At 40.7% G+C, this 27,521-nt stretch overlaps 2 protein-coding genes across 6 annotated transcripts; both read right to left on the bottom strand.

The window, feature by feature from the left end:
• Window positions 1–13,445, bottom strand: LOC145436291 (galactosylceramide sulfotransferase-like). Of its 4 annotated transcripts, none has more exons than XM_080313654.1 (5): window positions 13,242–13,445; window positions 11,355–11,468; window positions 10,682–10,858; window positions 5,854–6,011; window positions 1–2,478 (listed from the first exon to the last, which is right to left on the bottom strand). In XM_080313654.1, the coding sequence occupies exons 1-5, from the start codon at window positions 13,443–13,445 to the stop codon at window positions 1,830–1,832; spliced, it is 1,302 nt and encodes a 433-aa protein (XP_080169780.1). In that variant the 3' UTR covers window positions 1–1,829. The 4 variants fall into 4 exon arrangements, with proteins under 4 accessions (XP_080169780.1, XP_080169782.1, XP_080169783.1 ...); XM_080313656.1 differs by having other exon boundaries at window positions 10,682–10,964; window positions 13,242–13,383; XM_080313657.1 differs by lacking the exon at window positions 10,682–10,858.
• Window positions 13,348–27,521, bottom strand: LOC145436292 (galactose-3-O-sulfotransferase 3-like). Of its 2 annotated transcripts, XR_013914246.1 has the most exons (6): window positions 26,916–27,521; window positions 24,788–24,880; window positions 22,602–22,896; window positions 18,684–18,841; window positions 16,719–17,435; window positions 13,348–13,504 (listed from the first exon to the last, which is right to left on the bottom strand). XR_013914246.1 is itself a non-coding variant. In XM_080313658.1 (5 exons), exons 1-5 carry the CDS (start codon window positions 27,038–27,040, stop codon window positions 16,817–16,819), a joined length of 1,290 nt encoding a protein of 429 aa, XP_080169784.1. In that variant the 5' UTR covers window positions 27,041–27,521; the 3' UTR covers window positions 14,386–16,816. The 2 variants fall into 2 exon arrangements, 1 of the variants encoding a protein (XP_080169784.1); XM_080313658.1 differs by lacking the exon at window positions 13,348–13,504 and having other exon boundaries at window positions 14,386–17,435.

The raw sequence follows: 27,521 nt of genomic DNA, 5'->3' as shown, positions 1-27,521 counted from the left end.
TCCCAAGCATGAGAATCAAAATCTTTGACTAAATCAGGCCAACTCATAACGGGCCGCGGGCCACTTTTCAAATTTGGCGGAGGCCGCGGACCGCAATAATGCAATATAGAGACAAAATAAGGTCGTACAGTTGAGCAACCAGATTTTAAAATTTTACGTCTATACAACGCTGTGCTCTCTATCATGGGCGATGAATGGTTACCACAAAAGCAGTAAAATTTAATTTAAGATGCATTGATATAACAAGTAATATCATGATCATTTGATCATCAAATTCATTTCATTTTGGACTATGAGCTGCGCACACGATAACCTACAACGCTTTACAGCGAAAATTGGAATGGATATTGTGGATAGCGAGACACGTTACCATCCGAAAGACTATCTTCTTCAAAGGCTTGATCTTGTGGGGAAGTCCGATGCCGTATTCTAAGTAGCCTGGCATTGACGGTGTCTGGGCCATTGCCCGTCAAGGTAATATGCACAATGCACATTAGGGCTGTTCAAAAATAACTTTTTTCCCGGATTCCAGCCATTCACCGATTAAATTGTCAGGTTACCCTAAAAAACGCTGCACACCAAATTTGGTTCAATTCTAACAAGTGTAGGACTTCGCAGATCCAATTAAAAATTTTAATTTATTAGGGAAAATAAAAAAATAAAAAATTTCCCTAATAAATTATAATTTTCAATTGGATCTGCAGAGTCCTATACTTGTTAGAATTGAACCAAATTTGGTGTGCAGCGTTTTTAGGGTAACCTGACAATGTAATCTGCGAATGGCTGGAATCCGGGGAAAAAAAGTTTATTTTTGAACAGCCCTAATGCACATTCATGTCAGCTTCTTCACCCTCGATGGGATGGAGATTCCTTGGTAGAAGCCGTTTCAGCTATTGAGGAATAGTGATGTTGGGCACATGAGAATAGCTTATTAGTAAACAGCAACAACAACAATATTTTGAAACTGAATTCAATTTCAGCATTTCAAAATGCGTTCCTTAGCGTACTTCCGAATTATAAAATGAGATCGCGGGCCGCGTGTGGGTAACCCCTGAACTAAAGGTCCAAATGGTCTTACCGACACTAGGAATATACCGTTCTCTTAAAATTGCGATTACCATTAGTCTTATCACAGTAAATGATAGTTCTTTGAATAAGTTTTTCATTATAGTTTTTGAGAGGACAGGGGTACCCATATTAAAATAAATGGATGTCACATCGAACCACGCGAAGCGCGAAGAAAAAAATCAAGTAGCATAGCTTTTACTCAAAATGAGATATTGTTTATGTTGATTTACGAAACATTTTCAGCTTCCTTCGAGCCTTCACAATTCTGGTCATTTAAGCATGTTGTATCATTTCCTCCCGGACGCAGCTTAAGAGTGTCAGCATTCAGGCTGTTTTCAGCCTTGGATTTATTTACAGCTATAATCGGACTCACAAAGGTATGTAAACGTGAATGTCACGAGTAAAAGGGTGGGGTGCTCTGACAGTACACGTTGTTCTTTGCTTACGTGAAACCAAAATGAAGTAAAAACAACTTCTTGACCCTAAGACAGTGATGCTTTCAGGAAGCTTGATGAAGCATCGATACAACCCTTTGACACTGATTCAGCGTTCCAGTATTGTAATTCGTGTCTGATAGGGAAAGTTGCGAATTATGTGCTAAGGCAAGAATGGCTAGTTGTTGACTTATTCCAGCTGGCGTTACAGTGGGGTGGTTTCGCCTCGCACGAAAACCATGCTGTCGCGCGTATACCAGTAATAAATGAGGTAATATCCTTTCCGCTTATTCGGCAATCTGGTTAACACGACACGAAATTACGAATTCACCCCCTTGAAGCTTCCGTCTGCGTTTTTATGCTTTTCTGGCGAGCGCCCATCTTTTTCATCCATTGAAATTCAGGTCGGATAAGGCCGATACACGTTTCGTTACTCTTCATTAAATCGCGTAGCTGGTACTGTGCCACGTCTATGCCGGGTGGGCTGAACATTTTTAGTGACTTATCGGTGACTTTCGAATTTGCAATCATTTGTTCTTCGAAACAATGTTCTCTGTAGTTGGATATTATGGACCCAAGTTTTCGAAGGTCTTTTTTCATTCTGTCTTCTCCGTACTGTTTGACTTTGTCCCAAAACGTATCGTTAAAGTGCTTGTAGAGTACAGTGTCTGCCAAATTCCATTTGTATATTTTTGTTGTCGTGTTAACATCCAGTTCCTTCCTTCTCGTCTGCTTCCGGGCGTTCATGGCAGCGAACGCAACGTCCTCGATGCGCCAGTTCATTTTGTCTTTGAGCAGCAGCAGTCCGAGATCGAAATACTCAGTTATCAGGACGAGGTCAAATATCTGTTCCGTCGTGCGTATGGCCTGTGAAATGTAGGACTCTGACTCGTTCATGTTATCATAGCCCATGTCGAAAAACATGCCGTTTTTGGCAAACCACCAGAACCTTCCGTCGCCTTTGCCTTTGAAGTACCTGTAATGGCCATGATGTTTTTAGTGAAGGTCGCTCCAATTCGGTGGGAGTGCAAACATACAAATACACAATATATTTTCCACTGCTCCAAAATTTCAGTTTCTGCCTTTGATCTTTTGTCGTTTTGCTGAAATGCTATTTTTAAATACTATGTCTTCTATTCAATACGTACGCCATCATTGAATGCTTTCCATTCCTCACGCCATTATTGATCGTAGTACAAAAGACCAACAGGTGATAAGCACCATTTTTTTTCTTTTAACAAACAACAACAACGAAATTTATTACCAAACGATATCAGAGAAAGATGAATAATCGGCTGGGATGGTGCGAACGTGAGGTTCACATTCGCGTTCTGTGTGTGAACCTCTGAAATTTGGAGGTTCGCGCTCACCAACGAACCTTGGTAGATTTTACGATGTGAAGCGCTTTCATATATTACACTTTTTAACGCCATTATAACGTCTTTGGTTGAAATTTTTTGCATTTTTTGCAAAAATTTGGATCACTCTCCACATGGCGCTGGCAGCATGAAAGTAATTCAACACTAAACGAGCATGCACCTTGCCAATTTCAAAAATCATTTGCTCGAAAGTTTTCTCGAAATATTCAGCTTTCCCTTTGTGAAACTTTAGTGACGCTCTACTGTGAGCTTTGCCCGAAATCACGCAACAACAAGAACGAACGTGTAGGAAGTGAGCGAATTGTGCTTAGTCAACGAATCGATTTTACATCAACGACATCGATATAAAGAATGCAGCGATGTCTAAATACGAAAGAAATCTATCAAGCGTACGGGATCTATCTTGATTTGATAGCCCTGATGCAGGGCTGGCCAACCTTTTCAGCCAAAGGGCCACATTCGATTGACGAACTTTTGCGCGGGCCACTATCCGCGCTAAGCGCGAAATTTTTTTGAAGTTTATAGGTCAATAATATTGTCACTTGACTATATTGCGGGCCTGCTGTATATATCTGGGCTAAGTTTGCGAGGACTGGGCTATTCGGCGCATGGACATATCGATATCGAAAGCTGCGACCAACATGCGTCAATCATTTCGTGCCGAGGTTTAATAGTCGACGGTCTTACTGCGAGCGCAAACGCAAGGTCGCATATGTTGAACGACACTTTGTCTCGTAATCGTGAATATAGTTAGACTCAATCTGATACATTAGGTGTTCTTCAATTTTCACAAAAGGGCAACAATATTAAAAACAAGAAATCGAGCGACAACATAATTATGGCGCTATTAAGCTTGTAGAAAATTTTTACCTCTGATAAATCTATCGCAAATTATTCTGCTTTATTGTAGTGCACGAAGATATACCAATATGTGAATGATTTATGGATCTGTCAATGAGTCGAAACTGATATTTTAGTCACCACATCTCAAGTGTTGCGGCCAGACCAATCAAAATTTTGGTTGTCCTTGCAAGTTCACAATATGTGCAATCCAGTTTTGATGAGATTAAAAATTTCGGAAATTAACTCGCGGGCCACTCAAAACCTTCTCGCGGGCCACATGTGGCCCGCGGGCCACGGGTTGGCCGGCCCTGCCCTAATGTATCAAAAAAACCTAATCCTTCCGTTTGGGGTGTTGGCAGCACCGTAACTGCCGCACCCCAACCCCCGAATTGGGGGGCCAGCTCGGAGGGGCCAAAATTATTCTGTGAATTACCATAAATCATCTAGTTTTTTTGCGATCGATTTGGCGTCATCGGGAGGGGCCGCTTACACTTTTATCTGTGTGCCTTGGCGTCGAGCTTTATCAAAATACATCAGCCTAAGCTTTGTCCACAAAAGGTGTTCGTGCACCATCTTAAAATAGTACATTGAACTCTCTCTTATTTGAGCTCTCATTTCATGCTGGTGACATCATATTTCGTGATATGATTGTTGATATACAATGTTCTTTTCAATTCTCTACTAGTTGCTGTCGATTACCCCTCACGAGTTTCAGCCGAAAATATTTGGGTTTATTTCAATATGAATATAGCCTATATTATTCAATTGAACCGTCTAAAAGCAGCATAATTGGTAGTGCTATAGCTGGCGACCGGAGCGCTCAAATTTAATAAGACTGGTCTTGTTCAAAAGCTACTTCCGCACTGATTCCAGAAATATAAATTTAAATCGTGTCACGGAAATAGAACCGCCGTGAAATAGCCGTCAAAGTCTGAAAGTCTGCATCGTTCTGAACAACGATCGAATTAATTGGCCATTGGTAATTTCGGCGGTACGAATGTTCGCAACAATCGGCTTTGACGGCTATTTCTGAGTGGTTCCATTGCCCTGGCAGAATTTTAATTTCCATTTCCGGAATCAGTGCGACACTAGCATTTGATTGGTACCAGTTATATTAAATTTGAGCGCTCGAGACTGTAGACACAGACTGGTCACACGACACACTGCGCCTGGATCGTAACGTCATTTTGATCTGGGACGGTAATTACGTAGATCTGTGGGTTGGCTACTATAGGGAACAACACGCGACATAACCAGTATCATGAAAATACCATGGGATGCTCATTTGAAAAGATTCAAATATTACTGTGGTCATGTCCCGGAACCACCTAAAATTACCGTGGGATTTCCAAACATGAGATTGCGGCCAATGTCCCCTCTAAGCTGCGCACATTCGCAAATGCGCAGTGCTGACACGGTCGCTGCGCACAGAAAATCTAAGTTAGGCACAAAAAAAATCCGGGGCGATGACCTTTTTTCAGTCGTTACGCACTGTTGTCCAAGGGTCTGCGCAGTGAGTTGGTGAGTGTGCGCAGACTCATCAAAAATTAGAGGGAACATTGATTGCGGCGAACAATATCGTGGGAGGCAATACTATAACCACTGTTTATTTCCTCGGCTCAGGAGCAACGAGGAGAATCAAAACGCTATTGAAGGCGCCCGAAAATGGCTACACGGTTTCTTGATCATCACCAGGGTTTCTGGTGTCGGTTGCTTTTTTTAGTCATATGTGTAGGTAGTTATATGTATTCAATTATCAAACTGAATTGGTAGCAGGAACTTTTTTTAATGGATGTTACATAGATTCGGTTCAAGTTCTGTGAAAGTTTGAGAACGGTTACGGTTACGGTTCTGGTAACAAATACAGGTAACGGAAAAATATTATTGTCGCTAAGCAGGGTTTTCCGACATTAGAGAATGCGATACGATAAAAAAAAATTTAAAAGGTGTCCTCTTTTCAGATATCCAAAATATGGTAACCCTACATTGCGTCGCATGGTCATGGTCCTATGTCCACGGACCGGTCGCGAAATCTGCATTTGCCTCAGAAATGTTGATTTTTCAAAACGGCCTCCTCAATAGACGCTATGCCTAACTTTATGCCTTTCTGAGTAATATCAGAAGTATACCGTGATGAATTGTTGATGAACGCTTCGAATCCGTCCTTGGATGCTTTCTTGAAAACTGAAGCTTCGTTTCCGAAATAATGGAATGCCGATCTGAAAAGCGTGGCTGGATCTCGCAGTATCGTTATGTAAATAGCGTCTTCGGGCAGCAACAACGACATCTGAGATATTTTGTAGTGGTGGTTAGTGAGAATAGTCACTACATATGAAAAAGTGTGTTGTGTTTGTCGCAACGGTCTACTCCAGAGGTCTCAAACACGCTGCCCGCGGGCCGCATGCGGTCCGCGAGACCATTTTGTGCGGCCCGCGACGGCATTTTGGAATTTCAAGTATTCACCAATATATTCAAGTGCCGTATATCTTTTTTAGATATATAAACTTAAAGTTCACGCTAAGAATACTATAAAATAACCGAAATCTACAACAAACTTCACTATCACATCACTTTTTAAAGCTACCTTGCTGTGGAAGATCGACTATTACGTCTCATTTCTAGTTTATAATGATAAGTAGGGCGGTTTTTTTTGACATGTCAAAATTTTGATATTGTAGGTCAAAATTTTCTTTATTTTAGGTCAAAAAAAAACCGCCCTAATGATAAGACATGACCCGTCGATGATTCGTGACTGAAAATTGTGATTTGGTTTGCTGCGACCTTTTCGTTACTCGATTTCGGATTGACTGGGTGATTAAATTAAAATGACTCGAGTTGAGTCGGGTCAAACGTCAAAATCAGAGAAGGACTTGCGACTCGGGTCGGTGACTTGGTTGGTAATCCTACGGACGCAACAATCTATGATACTGTCATGGGGAATAGTAATATATATATAAAGGTTGTAGCTTGAGTTGCGTTAGGTATATAGCTATCTAATCAGGTCAGTATGGCAGCTATTGATATTCCGTGACCCCCGTGTCGTATTGTTGAATATATGCTAGGTGTTGTTTGTTCTCTTTATCCATGTTATTATCGTTGGCGAGTAAGATAGTACACTCTACAGCTGTAACATCAATGAATTCTTCGCCGATTGGACATTTCAATTCCATGGGTTCTTAACCAGGGTCCGTAGACTCCATCGGGGTACGAAGCACCACATCAGATGCATTGTGGAATTAGGCCTATATGCTGTTGAATATTTTCTTTGCCAATTGATTCAACTGGAAAATAGTCCCCGCGCTGCGCGCGATTTCATGTGAATGGGATTCTGATTTTAATATAGGTACCACCAAAAACTGTGGTATAAATGGACAGGGGCTACGAGAAATCTCATTGGAAGCACAAGAAGTACGATCGCTCAAAAGGTTAAGAAGCAATGCTATTACTATGGCTCAATAATGATTATATTTAAGTTGTTATTGGTTATTGATATATTCCAATATTAATTGAAGGCAAAATCTAACGCTGATTTAGTTTGACTTTGGCAATGACAGTCACAACAGCCGATACTTGTCACGACTGTATCAAAACCAGGATTAGGCTACACCGCTAAAATGCTCTGATATCAGATCAATCTTCAGTAGATTTTAAAATATTTTACATAGAATTGTGGCACGTTAAATGTCCACTAGCTGCAATATTATAGCCCGACATGAGGCATGCTCTCGTATGATGTCTATTACTCATTAATTAAAAAAACTTATGCCCGACACAAAATCAATTTTATTGAAATATTTGAAAATGTTTTTTTTTCGTGTCAAGAGTGAATAATGCCATAGTAAATTACATTGTCACGATGTTTGTGGAATGCCTGTCTGCAAGGTCCCGTCAAATAAGGTCTACTTTGAAAATTATACATTGAATATCCCTAAGATTGGTGATGCGGCCCTCGGCGTCATCAAAAACTGGGAAATGGCCCGCGAGCACATTTGAGTTTGAGACCTCTGGTCTACTCGGTCCTTTTTTATCCTAATGTAGTCAAAGCGCAAAATTACATTTATATGATGTGGCGATGCATCACCCTGATATCCCGGTAGAAGTAATCAACAACTTATGAGTACTGATACTATGATACTATATACCTATTGTATATCACTTGAAGGCGGTATGATGTGTTGTTTGTAATTGGTATCTTATAGATTCCGTGCCATATAGAAAGAAGATTAATCAATCATATTACCGATATCCCTGAACCACCCCCGGTACCAGTGAACAATCCAATTTGTCGTAAACTAAATTTGTTTCAGGATACACCGATACTGGTCGATTGCAAATGTGATGTGTCACGCTCCGAGCATACATGCCAGGGATGTGCATGGATTACGATTAGGATTTGGGAAAACCGGATTTGTGAAATTTTCTTGGATTAGGATTGGATTAGGATGCTAGATTTTTTTCAAAAATGGATTAGGATTGCATTTATCGATTTTCGGGGAGATTGATGTCATGTTGCGAATGGCGAGTTTTTAGTCCTATCAAAGTTATTTCATGTACTCTGGCACTCTTCGTTTTATTTCTTTTCACAGAATTATAGGTATAAGATGTACACTTTCTAAGAGGAATTCCAAGTTTATATCGGATTAGGATTAGGATAAGAATATATCAAATTTCTGGATTAGGACTAGGTGTAGGATTGAAGCTTCGGATTTGGGTTGGGTTAAGGCATAGAAATTTCAAATCCGTTCATCTCTTATCCATACATGCTTAATTTTGAAACCTGTTGCACGCGGATGTGGTCAGCAACGAACTAGCAGTTGCTCAAACTACAAGATACTTGCTCCGAGAGATTTTCACAAAAATAAATGCGCGGGTGGCTCTCAAAAAAGTCGGAAAGCACTGAACTGGTGTAATAGTAACGAACCGCATGCATAGTATATTTCACATTTGGATGTTCTTCGTGAGCTTATACCACCGAATCATCTGTGCTCGCGCAACCCACGGTGTTTTCATACGATAAGAAGCATCATTATATTGCTAATCCTTCACTCCGCAGTATGTCTGCGCGGAAGTAAAACCGACCTCGGTGCGGATATATGCCTACCATTTACCGAACCACGCATTGCGAAATTGGTTTCGTTTTATTGCTGGATGTATCCTTACCATTATTGCCTTGCCTTACTCGCAGAAAAGAGTATAGTAACATGAGAGTGGCAAGAATGCATCCTGCGACCAAACGAAGCTAATTTGGAAACAAAAATGGGTGGCATGGTAGGATAAATGTACTAGGTATCGGTACCGCAGATAAGTTCAACTATTCCGATACTCTCTTCTACGGCCGTCTTACAGCGCTGCTCCGACGCGACAAGCCTATACTCACCACGCTGCTTTTATTGGATGCAGCTATCATTGTAATTTAGCCACGCAATGTTGCAAATATCACCACATTCAACTAGTATCATTGTATACTAGTTTAGTATTACCAAAGATATCAGAATGTAAATTATATATGCGGTTTACTCGGTGCTTGTTCATTTTACCGGTTTCCCGGCGGATACGACCATATCTCACGGTCGACGACGGGCGTCATACTTACTGCTAGTTTTGTGATCCATAGGCCTACTGATACCGCAATGAAATGAGCCGGTGTCTAACAAATTCCATACCTTGATACCAGTCTAGGAGGCCACAAAATCACGATACAATATCAGGTATTTGAAGGACTTTTGGCGATAAGAGTATCAGCCACTTACGTAGCCGACACATCTCACATATAGCCAATCTACAAATCACTTTCTCCACAAAATTTAGATACGTTTACAACCCTACAATGAAGATTAATATGAGAGCTTTACATTAGGCATAAACGCTGATGAGCATCTCTTTATAACCATAAACCTATCTTTGCTATGTGTGACCATTGACCTATCACCAGGACCGCAACAGCACTTCGTCAGCTCAGCCCCCTTCCAAAACGTTGGTCCTGGGGCCCCCCATAGGGTGATACACGAAACTTCTGGGGGCTAAGCCCCTGATCCCCCATCAGGTTGGTCGTGTTAGCCGCGACTTATCACCAACATTTATTGTACTGTTTAATGACACGCATTAAGTCGCCTATACGCGCCAAGCGCGAAAATTTTCAACAATTCATGATTAAACCGATCACTATGATCGGGAATTGCATATATGATGTATCAATTTTTTATCCTCCCTGATCACGTAATCAGATTTCCCGGTAGAGCTGAATGAGGTGTCTTGGAAACTGTAGGGCCCATAAATAACAACTAAAGTTATTCTGGCGGTATCATAACTTCATTACATGATGTTGTTTTGTGACCTCCTGTCTGCTATGTCAACAGATATTGAAATCGCCCAAACGTACTAAACTAAAAGACACGCATGATTTCAAATTGGTAATTCTTCATTGGCAATTAAATTTTCCTTGCGGGTAAACATTTGTCTTGTGGGGTTCAGATTGCTAGGACGGGTACATTCGACGATCGCCATTTAGGCGCTTATGGAAAATTAAACATATAGGCCTATGCATATATATCGAAGTTTTGGGTCAGCATAAGGGCAGTACCTTTTGGCTCAGGTTTTCCCGCCGCCGATCGTTTTGGCAGACTTCTTGGAGTCTCATGTTACATGACCTAAAACTGTATATGTGTCGGTGCGTCGTGCCGCGGTAATGGCCGACGCCGAAATGCCCATCTGTATAACTGATGTGTAATTTTTCTTTGCATAAAATTCCAAAACACACACCATCACTTATGTCAATCTACGAAATAATTTTGGACCCTCTTCGAGCTCGCCTCCCCCCCCCCCAGCCAGGGGTATGGCAGTTACGGTCTTGCCTATCACGTATATGGAGTCGTGTAAATAGCCAATTGGAATGACAATACTTTGACCATGATTGCCATATGAGGAACAAATTTCACATCATACATACGACTGGCTTACCTCCGCGCGATTGAAAACCATGTGATGACATATCATGTTAATTTTATAACTTTCCGGCACTGGTTCGACCTCCTCGGACGAAAACTTTTTCCCGCCATGATAACTCGAGAACAAGATGTACGACCGGGGCAGTCCAACTATCAACTCGTGATTCCAGGCGTATCTGACGAGAATGTTCTGCAACGTAGAGTTGCCGGTTTTGTGTGTTTTCAAGAGATATAGATTTGAAATAGGTGTAGTGCTTGTTGGCGCAGGTATGCTCAGAGCATCGGTTATAATTAACCTGCGAAAGAATGAGAAATGGCGCCATGCTTGCATAGTTACGTACAGAATTGTTCTCAACATCCGAGTATATTTGTGGATATATGCGTTATATCTGTACTATATAGTTGCGGCATACCCTGCGTGAAATGTGGGAAGAGCGTACCATACTCTTCTTATGAGGGCATAAGTTATTCAACGACACTCTCACGTCACAAATACAACGTGACGTCATGTACACAGATGGGCATTTCGACCCTCGCCCTGTCAATACGCATGAACCTGGCATTGCCGTATTTAGTTTGCGCCAGTATACCGATATAAATTAAATTTCTTATGATTACCACCGGTATGCATTTCATAATAGTCTGACAATTCTTATGACTATGATGGACGAAAGTTATCCGCTTACCTTATAGTGCGATAAAGTTGATGTGATGAGGAGCCGTACAGCAGGAATATAATTAGAGTAACAAACAGGATACGGTAATATATTCGTCGAGAACGTATATTCATTACGAAAGTTCTAAAACAAAAACATCGGAGAAAGATTGTTCTACGTGTCACTCCAAACGCTTTACGATTATAGAATCCTCTTCAGTGGTACTGCAGATTAGTCAAAACATCTCCCCGAATTGCACAGCAATATATCTGAACATTAATCAATATAAATCATATTCAAATAGCTAGTTCGTGGTACAGAACTTGAATACATCTTTCAATACAACATCCATTGTAGTAGAATATTTATTAAACTTGAAGACAATGTGCCGTTAACTCTTGAAAAGAGGCACCCGAAAAGTCTTCGAGTTTAATAAACATTCTACTACAATGGATGTTGGATTGAAAATCATATTCAGAGAGACATGTGTTAATTCATTATACAGATAATCATGTTAATGCGGCTGAAGTGTGGATGCAATAGGTAATATTACCTCAGCCTATTAGACCAAGCATGCCTAATTCAGCGTATGCCCGCGAATTAACACGGAATAAATCTGATACTGTATAGCAATAGCAACCCATGTTAATTGAGCATCCTCGCTATGGGAGCGTCAAAATGATATTGTTATAGCTTATTGTTATTATAAATGATATTGTTAGAGCTTCCGAATGAGGCGCCCACGTTTCCCGTTCTGTGGGCATAATATTTTTAAATGCTTTTCGCGAACATTGTGTGGCCATTACGTCCGGAACATCACTTTCATAATTCACTTTTCCTTGATTCTCTCAATATTTATAATATTTAGGATTGCATTTAAAACAAATGGTTGTTTCAAACACTTCGTTAAAAACAAGGGTGTCAAACATACGGCCTGCGAGGCCATTTCATCCGGCCCGCGAGACCATTTCTGGATAACTAAAAAAAACGCATGCTCAGATTGCCCAGTTTTAGCGATGCTTTGTACTTATCATATAACATTACGAAAGCAATCAGTCAAACGCGTAGTAGCGGGTTGCTCTCAATTGTTACGTATGAATGCTGCTAATCAGCAGGAATGAACAGTAGGCAGTTGTACTATAGCAAGGGTCGGCAACCTACGGCCCGCGGGCCGGATCCGGCCCGCCAAGCTAAATCGTCCGGCCCGCGACATAATAATTGGTTATCTCGAGAATACGGCCCGGCGTTTCATAATGAGTGCAGTGCAGCACCGCTGAAAAGAATGCGGCATTGCTATGATCTAAGTATAGCCTACATTGTATTAGTCTATTGCTACGCCATAAAACGAAGGCAGTTGAAGTAGGAAATCGAGATTGTCTGTAGATTAAACTAGATTAGTACTTATCAATCGGGTGCATCTAGCAACCGAAGGTGTATCATATACTTTTTAACGGGTTTACCTCTCTGATGGGGCTTGATAATAAAGGTGTCCTTCCTCTGCTTCAAAAACGCTTGGAACATCTCAGACGCAATAACAAAATCTCAAACTTACACTGTTTAATTATAGATAACTAGCCTCCGCGCGTTAGTTATCTATAGTTTAATTCACCAGAAGGCATCGTGACTTATTGTGATTTCAATTGTTACGACATACTTTGCTACATTGGCGTTATGTTGAATATGGATTACGCAAGCAAGCTTGCGAGGGACGTAGGCTGTGTAATATGCACGGCATATTTCCGTTCCGGCCCAGTTTATAAGCTTATGGTTTAATTTCACGCAGCAATATTCATAAGTAGGTTTTGTGTTTTGAATTTCAAGAAATGGACACGCGGGCTGCTCAGAATGGCTTCGCGGGCTAGCCTAGGTCTGAGTTACATAGTCCAGCAAAGTTTGCTCTAATCAACAAAATCATACCAGTTCAGACTTCTTGCAATCGCAGTTAATCAAGTTCTTTTCCAGTTGTTCCAGATGAGATACGGTTTGACAGGGGTCTTCAATAAGATCTTCCAGCAAAATTGAAGTTGTGGCACTGTGTTTTTTCGAGCAGGCGATGATGTGACCTTTACTGAGATCCATCATCTTCATATCTAACTTCAATTCTTTAATGTCTTTACGCATCAAAGAAACAGAGTGGTCACTGTATGCAGATGTTTGAGTTGATGGTGTGCACGGAGCAGCTAAAAAAAAAACTAGAATTACTCAAATTTGAAAACTCGCAACTATTTAACGACAGGCGCCCTTTATAGTTGTTTGGAAACTACGGTGATATTTTTTCAAATGTGCATCTAGTACTACAGAACTACGGTACTGAAAAAAACGTTGGTTAGTTGTCCGTCAACTAATTAAGTATAGTCAGTACAAGTCTGCAATACTGCAGTGATACTTGGTGGTTGGTAGGCAAATTATGAGTTTATATACTTTGGAACTGGATGAGCATTTGATCTGGATTTTCTACAGAGAATTATTGCCCTTGTCATGTTTTCGTGGCTTCTTGTTTTTCGCCTCATCAGTGGCATTCTTCGCTTCCGTCTGTGCTTCCACTGTCTTATTTTATGTCTCTGGGAATTTGTACCACGTCTTTGGCTGAGCCCACAAGCGCAACGCTACACTATTATAGACAGAATTACAAAAACATTCAATCAGAGCGCATGATTTGAGCGACCACCACGTCATGATAATCCAGTACTGTCACTAGCTCATGATATTCGCAGAAGTGCAAACCAAACCAAGGTCTATACTTTATGACATTATACCATACACCGTACCTATGTTTAATATTAAGCATATATAAATTACCATGCACAGTTTTAGGTAATCCTTCAAAGGAAATGGTTGGCTGAGCCTCACTTCACCATGATTAATTCCTGAACGCAACTAAACCAAATCCACAGCTGTAGCTATAAGCCGCCATTATCAGAGCGCTTTGTCTGCCAGTAATATATTTCATATATTTCGCGCCGAGACTTGTATTCGCGTGGGAGAAATGACCTCTCGTTTACACTCCGGATCAGGAGCCGGATTCGGCGCAGGATTTCAGCGATACAGTACAGCCGGACTGGATGCGGATTCTGAATTTGTTCCGACAGTGGGATTTAAGCAAGATGCTTACTTATAATCTTAAATACTATATCATGATTTTGGCAGAAGTTTTTCGAACGCAGAACTAGAAATTCTCCAGCCGGATTTTGCGGACTTTCAAATTGCCACCTAGAGCCGGTTGGATTCGGATTCCAAAATTTGGGAATCAGATCATCTCCCGAGGAATTAGAATCCGGCTGCGTAATACCAATTAAATACACTAATACCCAAGCACCGAAAGCAGCGGATGGTGCGGAGCGCGATGATGTGGGCTAATATGATATTGAAGTTTAGCCTGCAAAATCGCAAGAAATAGCGTGGCACTAGGTGGGACATTCGGTAGTGAGCTAGTGACACTATAGGTGACTAATTCGCCCTATAAGAGTAAAAATTAAATATAATCTACTTGACATTTATAAACGCCACTCTACCATAATAGGAAGCAATAATCGAATTCGATATTCCTCACAAATATATTTTCAGCATTCGACAAAATTTAGCCAAGAAAAAGTTGTGCTTCAGCACAAGGTATGCACAAGAAAAAGATATATTGAAGTTGTGCTTCAGCACAAGGTATGCAAAAGATATGATTTGGACATGACTGGACAGGAAAAATATATATTTAAGTGGTGCTTCAGCACAAGGTTTGCACAAAATATGATTTGAACATGACTGGACAAGAAAAAGATATATTTAAGTTGTACTTCAGCACAAGGTATGCACAAGATATGATTTGAACATGACTGGACAAGAAAAAGATATATTTAAGTTGTACTTCAGCACAAGGTATGCACAAGATATGATTTGAACATGAGCGGACAAGAAAAAGATATCCTGACAGGTTCAAAAGATATATGGTGTTTGCTGGGGTGAGAGCATTTGTAGGGGGCGCGAAGCTCCGGTCAAATGAAAAGAAATCGATTTACCTGCAATTCATAGTTGTTGCTCTATGTATGGTCCGCATTTCATATTTTAGAATTCTTTCATCAACAGTCATAATAACCAATAACCATCCATACCATCAAACTATCCGTATTCCTATAGGGATTGTCAACATTTTCTGGTTGCATTTAGTGATATGACGATAAGGAGGCGCGAAATTTTTCACTATCGTAAAGGGGGGCGTGTCTGAAAAAGTTTGCGAACCGCTGTCTTACAGCAACACGTATGTTTAGTTCTAATACAGTGGTTCCCAAACGGTGGGGAATTACCCACTGGTGGGGAATTTCGAGATTTCTGGTGGGGAATAGACTAACTTTTGAAAAAAATCTTCACAGTAATATTCTCCTTTATTAAATGTCGTTTTGAAATGCCGACCGAATATTTCATAGCTCATTTGCAATTCAGCGATTCATATTATCACTGCCTCCAATAAGCGAGAATCACCTGGATAGCGACACGCGATCTCTAGAAATGTTTTGTATTCATCTGTACACCATCATCGGTCACGAAACGTAATGATAGAAAAATTCTGATTCGTTGTAATAAGAGCTCACATTGCTGAACATGTATTCAAGGGATATCGTGGACTCGCTAATTGACAGCACATCCAGACTCGTTACAAATGAGATTGCATATTTATGTTATTTCAAGTTATTTTACTATTGCGCGAAAGTGTAGTTTAAGGCGGCATATGTATATATCGCACTCATGAGTTCGTCAACACTAGGAAGTTTATCTAACTCATGTATTATTCGGCATTTACGTACGTAAATTGATGCTACCCGGCAACATTTGGAAAAATTTCAAACCCCTCCTATTTTTCTGTTGGCTACGAGCCGGGGTAGATAGTAGATACATATATTTACGGAGGTACGTTTACGGTTACCAGTTCAACGCTGGGTTAATTTTATTGTGTGCTGATCACTTCCGAGGATCTTAACAATCACCAATAGAACGTACTATTTACTAAGCAAAGTCTTGCAAAATTTTATTGGAGGTAGCACTTTAAAGGGTAGATATAGATATAGAGATTTTAGGTGGGGAATGAAGGCTCGGAATAAATCGGAAGTGGGGAATTAGGATACAAAGGTTGGGAATCACTGTTCTAATAGATAAGTGTGTGTTCGTCCGATCGCAGAATTTTGGAGACTGCGCACAAAACGTAGATGAAGATATGCTTTACCATCACGGTCTTTATACACTAAGAAGTAGTTTACCATCACAGATGGCATAAGTCGGCCTTTTAGCAGGGTCAATACGGAAAATCATCCTAAACCTCTGACGTTGGCTGAGCTTTTCCTACCATTGCTATTCGGGTAGATAGGAAGATTCGGGAATAGTCAGTTGGTCACATAATCCATCGAGCGTTACCTTAGTTGCTTCTCGTTCATGGCCCGCAGGTAACTCAGAAATAGAGGAGGTACTTTTCTTTGCGGTAGTTCATCCCGTCAGATCTTCGATCAGCTTTATTATGTTTTTTGACGTGCGCTCAGCTTTTTCCACCATTGCAATTCTGGTCGGATAAGGCCTATACACGTTTCGTTCCTCTTCATTACATTTCGTAGCTGGTACTGCGCCACGTCTATTCCGGGCGGGCTGAACATTTTCAGTGACTTATCGCTGACTTTCGAATTTGAAATCATTTCTTCTTCAAAACAGTGTTCCCTGTAGTTGGATTTTATGGATTCCAATTCTAAAAGGTCCTTCTCCATTCTGTCTTCTCCGTATTGTTTGACTTTATCCCAAAACGTATCGTTAAAGTGTTTGTAGAGGACAGTGTCTGCTAGATTCCATTTGTATATTTTTGTTGTCGTGTCAATATCCTGCTCCTTCTTCCTCGTCTGTTTGCGGGCGTTCATGGCAGCGTATGCTACGTCCTCGATGCACCAATTCATTTTTTCTTTGAGCAGCAGCAGTCCGATGTCGAAATATTCCGTTATCAGGACAAGGTCGAAGATTTGTTCCATCGTGCGTATTGCGTCCGTGATGTACGACTCGGACTCGTTCATGTTATCGTATCCGAGGTCGAAAGACATGCCGTTCTTGGCAAGCCACCAGAACATTCCGTCGCGTTTGCCGTGGAAGTACCTGCAATAGCGATGATTTTGTCACAGCAGAATGTGCGAAGATTCATATACGAAATTTAATAGTACTGACAAATATATGCAATTGACAGCGATTTGTTATGAGCAAAAGCGAAAATTCCCGTTCGTCGTTATTTTGTGGTGGATTATTCCTACCAGTTAATATAAGAGATTAGGTTCCAATATCATATTGATCGTTCGAAACATGTGACAACCATCGATGGTTAACAGCCTACATCGTACATACGAAATTTGTATTTAGCATGCTCTGGGCAAAGCCACCATTCCTATTACGAATATAAACTTTTATCACTTTCATATCATTATTATTGCCATTCTGGCGTAGTATTTGCAGCTGTCAAATAGCCTATACTTCTTTTTTTCTCCAGTCGCTAATTACAAATCATTATCTTCTGTCTGTAAGTCGCCACTGGCTGAGTGGAATGTGTGATTCCTGTTTTGCGCGCGCCTTTACAATTCAGTTCAGAGCCCGAACGACATATCAGCTCCAACATTGACTATTTGACTAATGACATAATTTGTTCATGACCCATAGAGTTATTTCTTTTTTGATTGGTCATTCAAAATTCACTGTACTTTCTTGTGTTCTTGAATGAATGATATTGCTATAGCCTACCTTTTGACTCGCCCGCAAATGCATATTAATATTAGTGATACACCATATAGATCACATGGAATACTTCCATAGTAGCGGTTTGGTTCCAAAAGCAGGGCGCCAACTAAAAGGTTGTACAAAACGCAAGTGGGCGCTGGAGTAGTGCAAAATCGATGCGTGATATCATGGCTTCCAACCTGTGATTCGAGCATTTGGGGGTCGTGTATAAGTCAATTTAACATGAATTGAACTGCACATTATACCATTTGAAACTATTGCTCGTTAAATTTGGATACGTTGCATGAGCACTGAACAGTAATAATAATATGCAATGACATTTTGTGTCGGCCACGGATCTTTTTTTTATTGATACTGAATGCCGCTTGAATTTTCTATGTATATAAATTTTCCCGGTAATATTTTTAACTAATTCAGGGGTTGTTAACCTTTAGCGTACATAGAGCCATTTCAACCCTTTTCACGTTACATGAAACCAACCAAGAGCCGCAAGCTTCTTTTTCCTGCCCAAAACGACGATTACGCCACATTTTCAGTTTAATTTTATGCCAGAGTTACGGACTAAACCGGTGGTCCTCAACTTCTCGGAGCAATCCGCAGCAAGGTTTGCAAATTTACCTTGACGGCTGGTTGATGAACGCATCAAATCCGTCCTTAGAAGCTTTCCTGAAGGCTGAAACATCTTTTCCGAAATAATGAAATGCCGATCGGAAGAGTGTAGCCGGATCTCGCAGGATTGTCACGTAAACAGCGTCTGCGGGCAGCAATGACGAAATCTGAGAGATTTGGTTGTCGTGAATGCGAAGCATCACCGTGGTTCGGTTCATTTTACCACTGACGCATTTGCAATATACCGACTCCCGAACCTTTAAAAACACCCACTCCGCCTACTCAGTCTACTCGGGAAATTATACATTCAATTCTTTGAAATTGAAGATAGTGCTCACTGAATTAAAATCAGTCTGTGAACTTCGGCCTGCGGAAGTTATTTAACTGCTGCAACGGCACTTTTATAGCATCTGGGAACATTTGGTTCGACTTTAAAGTAGTTTGACTCGGAGTGAGAGCATTTTCACAAACTCCGACTCCAGCTAGCAAGGGTTAACCCGACTCCGACTCCACATTCTAATAATATTACAAGACTTATGTGACTCGAGTACGAGAAAAATCTAACGAAAACGCCGATGCGAAGTTCCACAACGCATGAACGATATGTGTTGTATTATGATATTTATCAGTTTAAAACAGTGGTTCCTAACGTTATTTCCTGTAGCGCTCCCTTTTGAAAATGGCCTGGGTCTGGCAACCCTCCCCCTCTCGCAATATTTTTATGACGGTAGTAAACACCAGGGGTAAGAGTTCGAAGACCGGTCGGTATTATCGGGTTAGGACTTCACTATTGGAAATAGCTTGAATCGCGCCCGAGGACCACTCGACTGATTAACGCTATGATAATTGTATGTGTTTTATTCGGGATAAAATCAAGGTTGTTATAACAACCATTGGGTACGGGCTCATACCATCTGGTAGATTAACTTCAACATGAATGCATTTCAAACAAAACAACCCATATTATGTAACGTACATGTAAGGTTGTGGGTCACAACATTAAACAGTATCGTTCTTTATGATATGATGAAGAAATATTCTGAAGATTTAATTTTGTAGCTCTCAAATACAAATATATTTAGTTATAATCATTTTGACCAAAAAGCTTTAAAGCATCTTTAATGTACAAAGGGCTCTCACTATCACTCTTTAAAGTGGAACAGGGCCTCATTCTTCGATTTCTACACGTTGTTTGCTGCGGGATAAAAGACCAAGTTTGAAACATCTTGTGGAAAATAACCCGAGGTAGCGTGATGGGAGTATTTTAACGGGGAATTGGCGATCTGAAAGTACACGCAATTAATTTTACATGAACTGTAATTAAACCAGCACTGCATTCATGAAAACATGTTGCAAACATTGCCGGCATATATTTTGCGCCTAGCGCGACGAAAAACTTCGAGATTTGACTGATTTTGTCGAATGTTAATTTGCAATAAGAACTCGAGGATATAGGCTATAGAACAGTTGTCCTACTAACTTATTATATTTCCCTAATTCACCCTCTACTGTGACACCATTTTTTTTCAGTGCCTCCCATATAGCACCCCCCCCCCCTGAGCCCAGCCTCCCTCCCATAGCGCCCCATGAGCGTTTCCACCCCTTCCAAATCCAGATAGCCCCTTAGGGGGCGTTGGCGACTAGGTTAAGAAACACTGGTTTTAAACAATACATAGGTCAGACCCAATGCGGCAACAATGTGATGCAGGTTCAGAAACGACTCGGCGAAGTGTATGTTATCGATAGAACAGTCGTACGCCCATCCCTGCATGCGGCACGCACAATTTCATATAAATTAAAGATTCCGTGTCATTGATGTGATGGGTTATGTCGCGTGTTATTTCTCAATAGTATCGTAACATTCGCTGTAAAGCCGGTTCGGGAAACATAGGCCTGCGACGGGATTTTGAGCAGGCCGCAGAGAGCTTCTACACTGAAAGTGAAATTATATAATTTGCCAGTATGAACAAATTTTATGCGTCACAGAATGAATCCAGGTTTGCATGCCCGAGAATGACGGTCATGAAACTGCTTGCTCTGTTCGGATAGACATGGATTTGCGAACGAACATTTTCGATCATGAACATAAACAAGACAAGGCTGCGTCCCAACATAGCTGATGTTCACGTGCAGCCTTTACCAAGGGTTTCTACATCTGACATGCAGCCAGAGTTCAAAGAACTTGTTGACAACTTTCATAGACCACAGACGCGTGATTGACTCCCACAGCTATTGAAATAATAGATTGATAAATCCACTCAATACTGTTTTTGGTGTCTATGCTTTAAACTTGAAGTTTTTATTTTAAATACGGTTTATTTCTTGTATATGTAGATAAATACGCGAATAATGTATCACTTCTGTAATACGCCCGCCGAGTACTTCATTTTCACATATCAGACCCGCCGTTCGGAGAAGTTGCCCGCCCCTGCTACGATTTCATTTGCCATAGCTAAAATTGATTCCATGCTGGAATCAACGCCGATATCGGTCCATTAAGAATGTGTAGTGACGTGGTGTGTGTGTGTGTTTATGTATATACCCCGATTTCGAATCCTGATTAGAGGCAGATATGGTCAGGACTATATAGCCCGACTTATGGTTTTATCGGTTCGCGGATGATACCTAGTCGATATCACACATTGGAATAAATGACGCGGCGTAACTGCGTGGTAGTAGGAAGTCTGAGAACCATAACCTGCCATGCAGACTGGGAATACTGATATATTTCTTACATCTTACAGGTGTCCGGATGCAGACATTCTAGCAGTGACTGCAAACTTGTTCAAATAAATGCTTTCAAGTTTTGAATGTGCGTCCTCGCAGATGCCACATATTTTGAATATCGTTCTAGTCCAGTGGCTCTCAAACTTTTTTAGACACGCCCCCCGTTATGATAGTGACAATTTTTGTGCCCCGCATCCTCATATCAGAAAATGCAACCAAAATGCAAGCTATCACAACGGATAGTTTGACGGCATGGAAGGTTATGACTGTTGACTGCAGCAATCCCAAATATGAAATTCGGCCTATACACGAAGCAATAATTATGGATTGGAGCTAAATCGCGCGTCAACCTTCGGATGCTTTCACGCCTCCGCAAGGGGGGCGTGTCCCCAAGCTTGAGAACCACCGTTTTAGTCAGAGCGTTGCTACTCAAATTTGGGTTTAACTAAAGACTGCTGCTCCTTCCATACAGCACGAACAATTTTGCGATGAGGATGAGTTGGTTGACCACTTTTGGAATTTTATCAAAGTAAAGTAGTTTCAGCTGGACTTTCGTTATTTCTTGGATTAGGTGATAATAACAATGAGCAAAACTTCAACGTCTTCGTTTGCAGTTAAATCTCTGGTATTCCTCACAACGCATACACAGGACTATTGTCAGATTACGACTAAAGCAAAGCAATCATAGCAATATGTCAAAGTATATTGTCGTTAAAGTCACTGTTTTAGCAGTTTATATAGCTGTATTCAACCGACCAATCATCGACATTATACGAATTCTATTGTTAGCAAATATTGGTTTTGATAGAATAAGAACCTATGACAGGTCTGCTGGATAATTGAGTATTCAAGTTAACAAACAGGTACGGATTTTGAGCTAACAGTTCGGGACAATTCGCCTGGTCCGGCCAGCTAGCGATCGGGAGACTTTAATCTGGCACGCGATGTAACTTGAGTTTGACGCCGCCGTCTTATATAGAGTGAACTCGCTAGATCTCTAGCTTTGGTATAACAAAGTACATAAATTGTAAACAATGTGCCATTTGAATTTTACCAATAAGTAGTCATACTCCATCTCATTCCTGGCAAAAATCTTACAGTACTGCGATTGGGTAACGCGAAGGCGTATGACGGATTTGACAACGCCGCAATATACATGTTGATATAACTCATTTTACATCCTGGAAACGCCGGCCCTACCTCCGCGTGATTGAAAACCATGTGATGAAATATCATGTTGACTTTACGTCCTCTCGGCACCGGTTGGATTTCCTTGGACGAAAACTTTTTGCCACGGTAATAACTCGAGAATAAAATGTCCGATCGCGGCAGTCCCACTATCAACTCGTGATTCCAAGCGTATCTGACGAGAATATTCTGTAACGTGGAGCTGCCGGTTTTGTGAGTCTTCATGAAATAGAGATTCGAAATCGGTGGAGAGCTTGTTGGTGTTGGTGTTGGCAGTGGTGTATTGGTAGCATTGGTTAACGCTTCCCTGTAAAAGAATGATACTTTAGTTACGTAGTTCCAGGTAACACGAGTCATAATATGCGACAATATTTGCGTGGAATAGTATGCACTTTACAGTACATTATTAGCGAAAAGAATGTGTTTTTACACCCAAAAGGTGGTGCGCGAAAAAAACCTCCCTCAGAATTATACGGCGTTGTAAATCAAACACAACATTTTATTTCAAATGACACTTGGCAACTACAAACGGAGTACGAAAGAATGAAGCCGCATATAGGGACTTTGCAAGGTATGCACGTATAGGATTTATCACAATGCTTTACACCAGCGGTTCCCAACCTTTTTCTACTCATCGCCCCCTTTTCAAGCTCCAGACTGATCATCGCCCCTCCCCCCCTCAAATATTGAGAACCGAAAAATAATGACAGGCGAGTTGACTAAGAAAAGGTCATTTCTCCGACTTGACTTCACCATAGCCGTTTTAACGCGCCATCGCCCCCCTATCTCCCCCTATACGTTATTTTCGCCACAATTCGTTATTTTCGTCCCCCTAGACCACCAATAGCCCCCTTGGGGCGATATCACCCACGTTGGGAACCACAGCTTTACACCGTGAATCAATCACAGCCGTCTCTTCTGCGAAGTAACCAAAAAACTTACTACAGCGATTGAATACATACAGAGAAAAAAAGCGCCTGTTAATAATGATGATTGGATCAAATTGGCGGTAAATTGAAACACACAAGTAAGGGAATGCTGTTCAGTCACCAACAGGTCCGGTGAAATATTCTGGGTTTTGAATACTGCAGTATAGCTTTTCGTCTTGTGTACCATATTTAGGATAGGGAATACTCACTCTTTTCGCTAAGACTAGACGCTAAGTATATGCACGTTTAGCGAAAAGAATGTGTGCTTGTTAGGCGATTGAGACGTCGGATTGAATCCATTACAATCGGTAATCATGGGTTCCTACAATTTGAAAATCTTGAAAATATTATAAATATTTTCAATTTTTTTTTAATTTTACCGGGCACCCCGTGAAATTGTCACGTTGTCTAAATAAACGATGCATGACAATATTATAGCTAGATTCCAATCCGTGCAAGCGACGTTAAGTTAAAAAATCTCTGACTGGCCACTGTAAACACAATTCTAATCAAATTCAAATATTTCGACTGCAATAGATCCGCTTCCACTGGCTGAAATTGAACCTAATTTGCTGAGCATCGTTTCTATAGAAAACCTCACGATCTTATGGGGTGAACAGAAAATTCTGAAAATTTTTATTTTTATGCAATGGATCCAAAACTTTCCGTTTTTGTAGCGATGCGGCTACTGGTTGGACTTGTACCGAATTTGGCGTGCAGAGTTTTTTTTTTATCCAACCTAGTCATTTTATGAAGTAGCCAGAGAAATTTGAAATAAATATTTATTTTGGAACTTCCCTGATATGTATTCACACCAAAACGGTGGTATAAAAGAAACAGGACTTGGAATTATATCGCGGTCATGAATCCTACCTGCTTACTTGCATACCTTCCGTAATCGTTTTAAGTCCAAGCAGCAATGAGATTTAAATGCTGAGCTTGATTTATACCGTGGTGTAAGTCTAAGGTAGGTTATTGCTTCATGTGCCACGGCTGTATGTATATTCACACCATTAAATCGCGGGTGAATACGGATGTAAATACACACCTTTTTTATCATGAGTGTAGTCAGCGGTAGCTACCGTCGGTAGTGCTGTCTTATCGCAGGCGTGGCCAGATTAGTCTGTCACAATATCCAACTCAAATAATACCCCTTACGCCTTACGTCACCCCCCCCCCGCTGCTACGCTGACGTTTGATTGCAGTCGTCGCAAAATTAAGATGTTCTGTACTCTGGGAATACTCATGACGACTGCCAATTGCGTTTACCTTTTAGCTGTTACGTTGATGTCGGGTGTGTCATTTAACTTTACCGGTGACTCAAGCTCCAAAGATTTCACCTGAGGACTGGATGGTATCATTCTGAAAATACGGGATTTTGTTAGAGTTCGACCCCATCATGTCATTCCGAGAAGCAGTCACTCGCTTATCAATAACTACGAACCTGTGGTGAGATAGCGTACTAGTGATATGAGTCACAGCTGCAACACCAATGGGTTGCGGGTTCGAGTCCGACCGGGGTCGACTTCAGAATTCCTACCTAAGTGTTGGAGGTTTATCTAATCCAGAAGCGGTCAAGGTTTTGAGGGTCCCGCGGGGTGATTCTCGAAATCAGTTATACTATCAAAAAAAATGATTTAACGAAACCAAATAACCAAAATTTGATTAGCCCGACCGCGAAATTTGGGATTTTGATAACCAACATATCAGTAATGACTAGGGCAAATTTTTGTTGCAGTCAAATCATGCAGTGGAAGTCTGCAGTTATTTTTCACAAAAGCTGCACTAAAAGACCACATTTTGGTCAGCTGACTAAAAAAAGGTCAACTTCCCAGTTCCACTCCCGAAAAACAGTTTTTCATCCACATTCTCCGTTGGTTGACTAAAAAAAGGTCAACTTTTCGGCTCGGCTCCCGAAATATCCGTTAGAGCGTTACTTCAGTGCTGAGTTACGGTATTTCAGTCGAATAATCAAGCGATCTATTTACATATACTGCCAAATATTTCCAGTAAAAAGTTGGTTGCATGAAAAATTGAAAAAAATTGCCAAATATTTCATGAAAAATCGTAATATTTGAAAAAAGTTGCATGAAAAAAATGGACAAAAGTTGCAAAAAGTTGCATTATAAGATTCCTTCAAACAGCTTAAAACAGCATTCCACATAACTTGCGAGTGGTTAGGAAGCTGCCGGAAACTGTAAAAAAAAGTTGCAAAAGTTGCAAAAACTTGCTCTAGTTATGACGCATTGGCAAAGCCAAGGGCCAGACACATTTTTCGTAGATCGTCGTGGATGAACAATCATAAAGTACTATATTTCGCATATTAGCCGAAATCTTCGGTATTTATAAGTCCAAGCGCCGGATAATCCTGTCCTTGCCAAATGAGCGCAGCTGTGTGCAGAGGCGATCCGGAATATTATTATGCAAGTAACATTATTATCGACCGAATTCATTAATTAACTTGAAATCAAAATTCGTGGATGCACACCGAGTCTTCATATAATTGTTAAGGATTTTTATGCGTATTATTAATATGAATTGTCTTAACGTTAAGGGTCTTCAACACTCAAGTGGCCGGCACAATGGTACGTAAATCTCATGTCATGTGGCCCTTTGGATGAAAAGGTTGGTCACCCCTGATCTCTTATCCTTGCCAGCATCTCATCCGTGTAAGCGGTGTTTTATAAAAGCCTAGAAGTGGGCCGCGCTAAAAGTCGGCATCAGCGGAATAAAAATGAAGTAAATTGGCCTGGTATAAATGACTGTGCTATAGTATAGTAGACAAACACCATGAATACAGCAAACCACAACAACGACAAACCTATACGTTTTTATAACTGAAGTATGTTTTGCCTTCTTGCCCTACATACACCGGTTTTTGGATTACTTCCACTTCTCTAGCTTTTATGCTACTTACTTCTTTGGATTCGAAGAATAGAGTGTATAGTTTTGAGTTCCTTTCACTTTGTGAGTGAAATTGTCGTAAGAACCAAGTGAGATAGCCCCAGTATCGTGATATATCTGAGAATCAATTTTTGAGATTCTACCTATTTGTAATATCCTTCGTGATTTCGCATTAGTCGACAAGATTCATTTTTCATTTTTGAATTTGAAGCATGCGATCCATCCCCAAATCTACTTTTGAAACTACTCACTTCCAGATGTTTTGAAATAACTTCAAAATCTCTGTTTCTACATGCAATTGAGTATAACATTTCCTAATTTGACCACATTTGATCATGCCTGAAATGGTATTGAGAGTATTGCAGACTGATGATTACAATAAAAATTCTTCGAACCCAATTTTTTTTTTTACTTAACAATATGGCACCACAGCGCTGCATAGCATAAGGAGCTGGCTTATCATATGGATATGACTGCACGACGATCAGCTTACCTTACACTGTGGGATATGTTGATGAGGCGATGTGGCAATTCCAATCGTATTGAGCCGTAAAATACGAATATCGTGAGCGTAACGCATAGAAGAGAGTAATATATTCGTCGGAAAGTGATCTCCATTACAAAAGTGCTGAAATTATCGGAGAAGGATGTTGCTACCGATGAGTTGAAATGACGCTGTGTGATTGTAGAGTCCTCTTCAATGGTACTGCTGCAGAATAGTGGATTTCAACTGAGTCAGAACAGCATCCTCCAAATCAAACACCAATATATACTGATTATAAGTGGTCTATGAAAAAATCTGAAAATTGTGTTATGCAAAAGTGATTTCTTTGAACGAGACAGTGGACAATAGACCTTCATGAACAAAACAAAGTAACATTCTCATCAATCCGATACGGCAGAAGCGTCGCTGAGCTTACGTGAATCGGATAGATGTACCGTTATATTCCGTTGCTGATAAAGTTTAACTTTAGTTATTTGATGAAAAGAGAAGGACTGGCCACGATTGTGGAACAGTATCCCGCCTTCAATCCGACGGTCGTCGAGCATGTCCATGTCCACATTCAAGTCAACATACCAGCTGTATCAATTGAATAAT

Source organism: Botryllus schlosseri, chromosome 3, assembly GCF_051294905.1.
Source record: "Botryllus schlosseri isolate E-star chromosome 3, Bs_hap1, whole genome shotgun sequence".
NCBI lineage: Eukaryota > Metazoa > Chordata > Ascidiacea > Stolidobranchia > Styelidae > Botryllus > Botryllus schlosseri.
The sequence above is the reverse complement of the archived record's forward strand: the minus strand, read 5'-3'. Positions and strand labels throughout refer to the sequence as shown.

What these genes read in the sequence shown, in the direction of transcription:
- LOC145436292 (XM_080313658.1), bottom strand. Translation starts at nt 27,040, where the DNA reads ATGGAGATCACTTTCCGACGAATATATTACTCTCTTCTATGCGTTACG. An exon ending in ATCAACGTAACAGCTAAAAG is followed by an intron (nt 22,897 to 24,787) that starts GTAAACGCAATT and finishes ATTCTTTTACAG; the next exon opens with GGAAGCGTTAACCAATGCTA. An exon ending in TTCATCAACCAGCCGTCAAG is followed by an intron (nt 17,436 to 18,683) that starts GTAAATTTGCAA and finishes TCGCTATTGCAG; the next exon opens with GTACTTCCACGGCAAACGCG.
- LOC145436291 (XM_080313654.1), bottom strand. Translation starts at nt 13,445, where the DNA reads ATGCGTAAAGACATTAAAGAATTGAAGTTAGATATGAAGATGATGGAT. An exon ending in TGGTTTTCAATCGCGCGGAG is followed by an intron (nt 6,012 to 10,681) that starts GTAAGCCAGTCG and finishes AAAATATCTCAG; the next exon opens with ATGTCGTTGTTGCTGCCCGA. An exon ending in TTCATCAACAATTCATCACG is followed by an intron (nt 2,479 to 5,853) that starts GTATACTTCTGA and finishes TGGCCATTACAG; the next exon opens with GTACTTCAAAGGCAAAGGCG.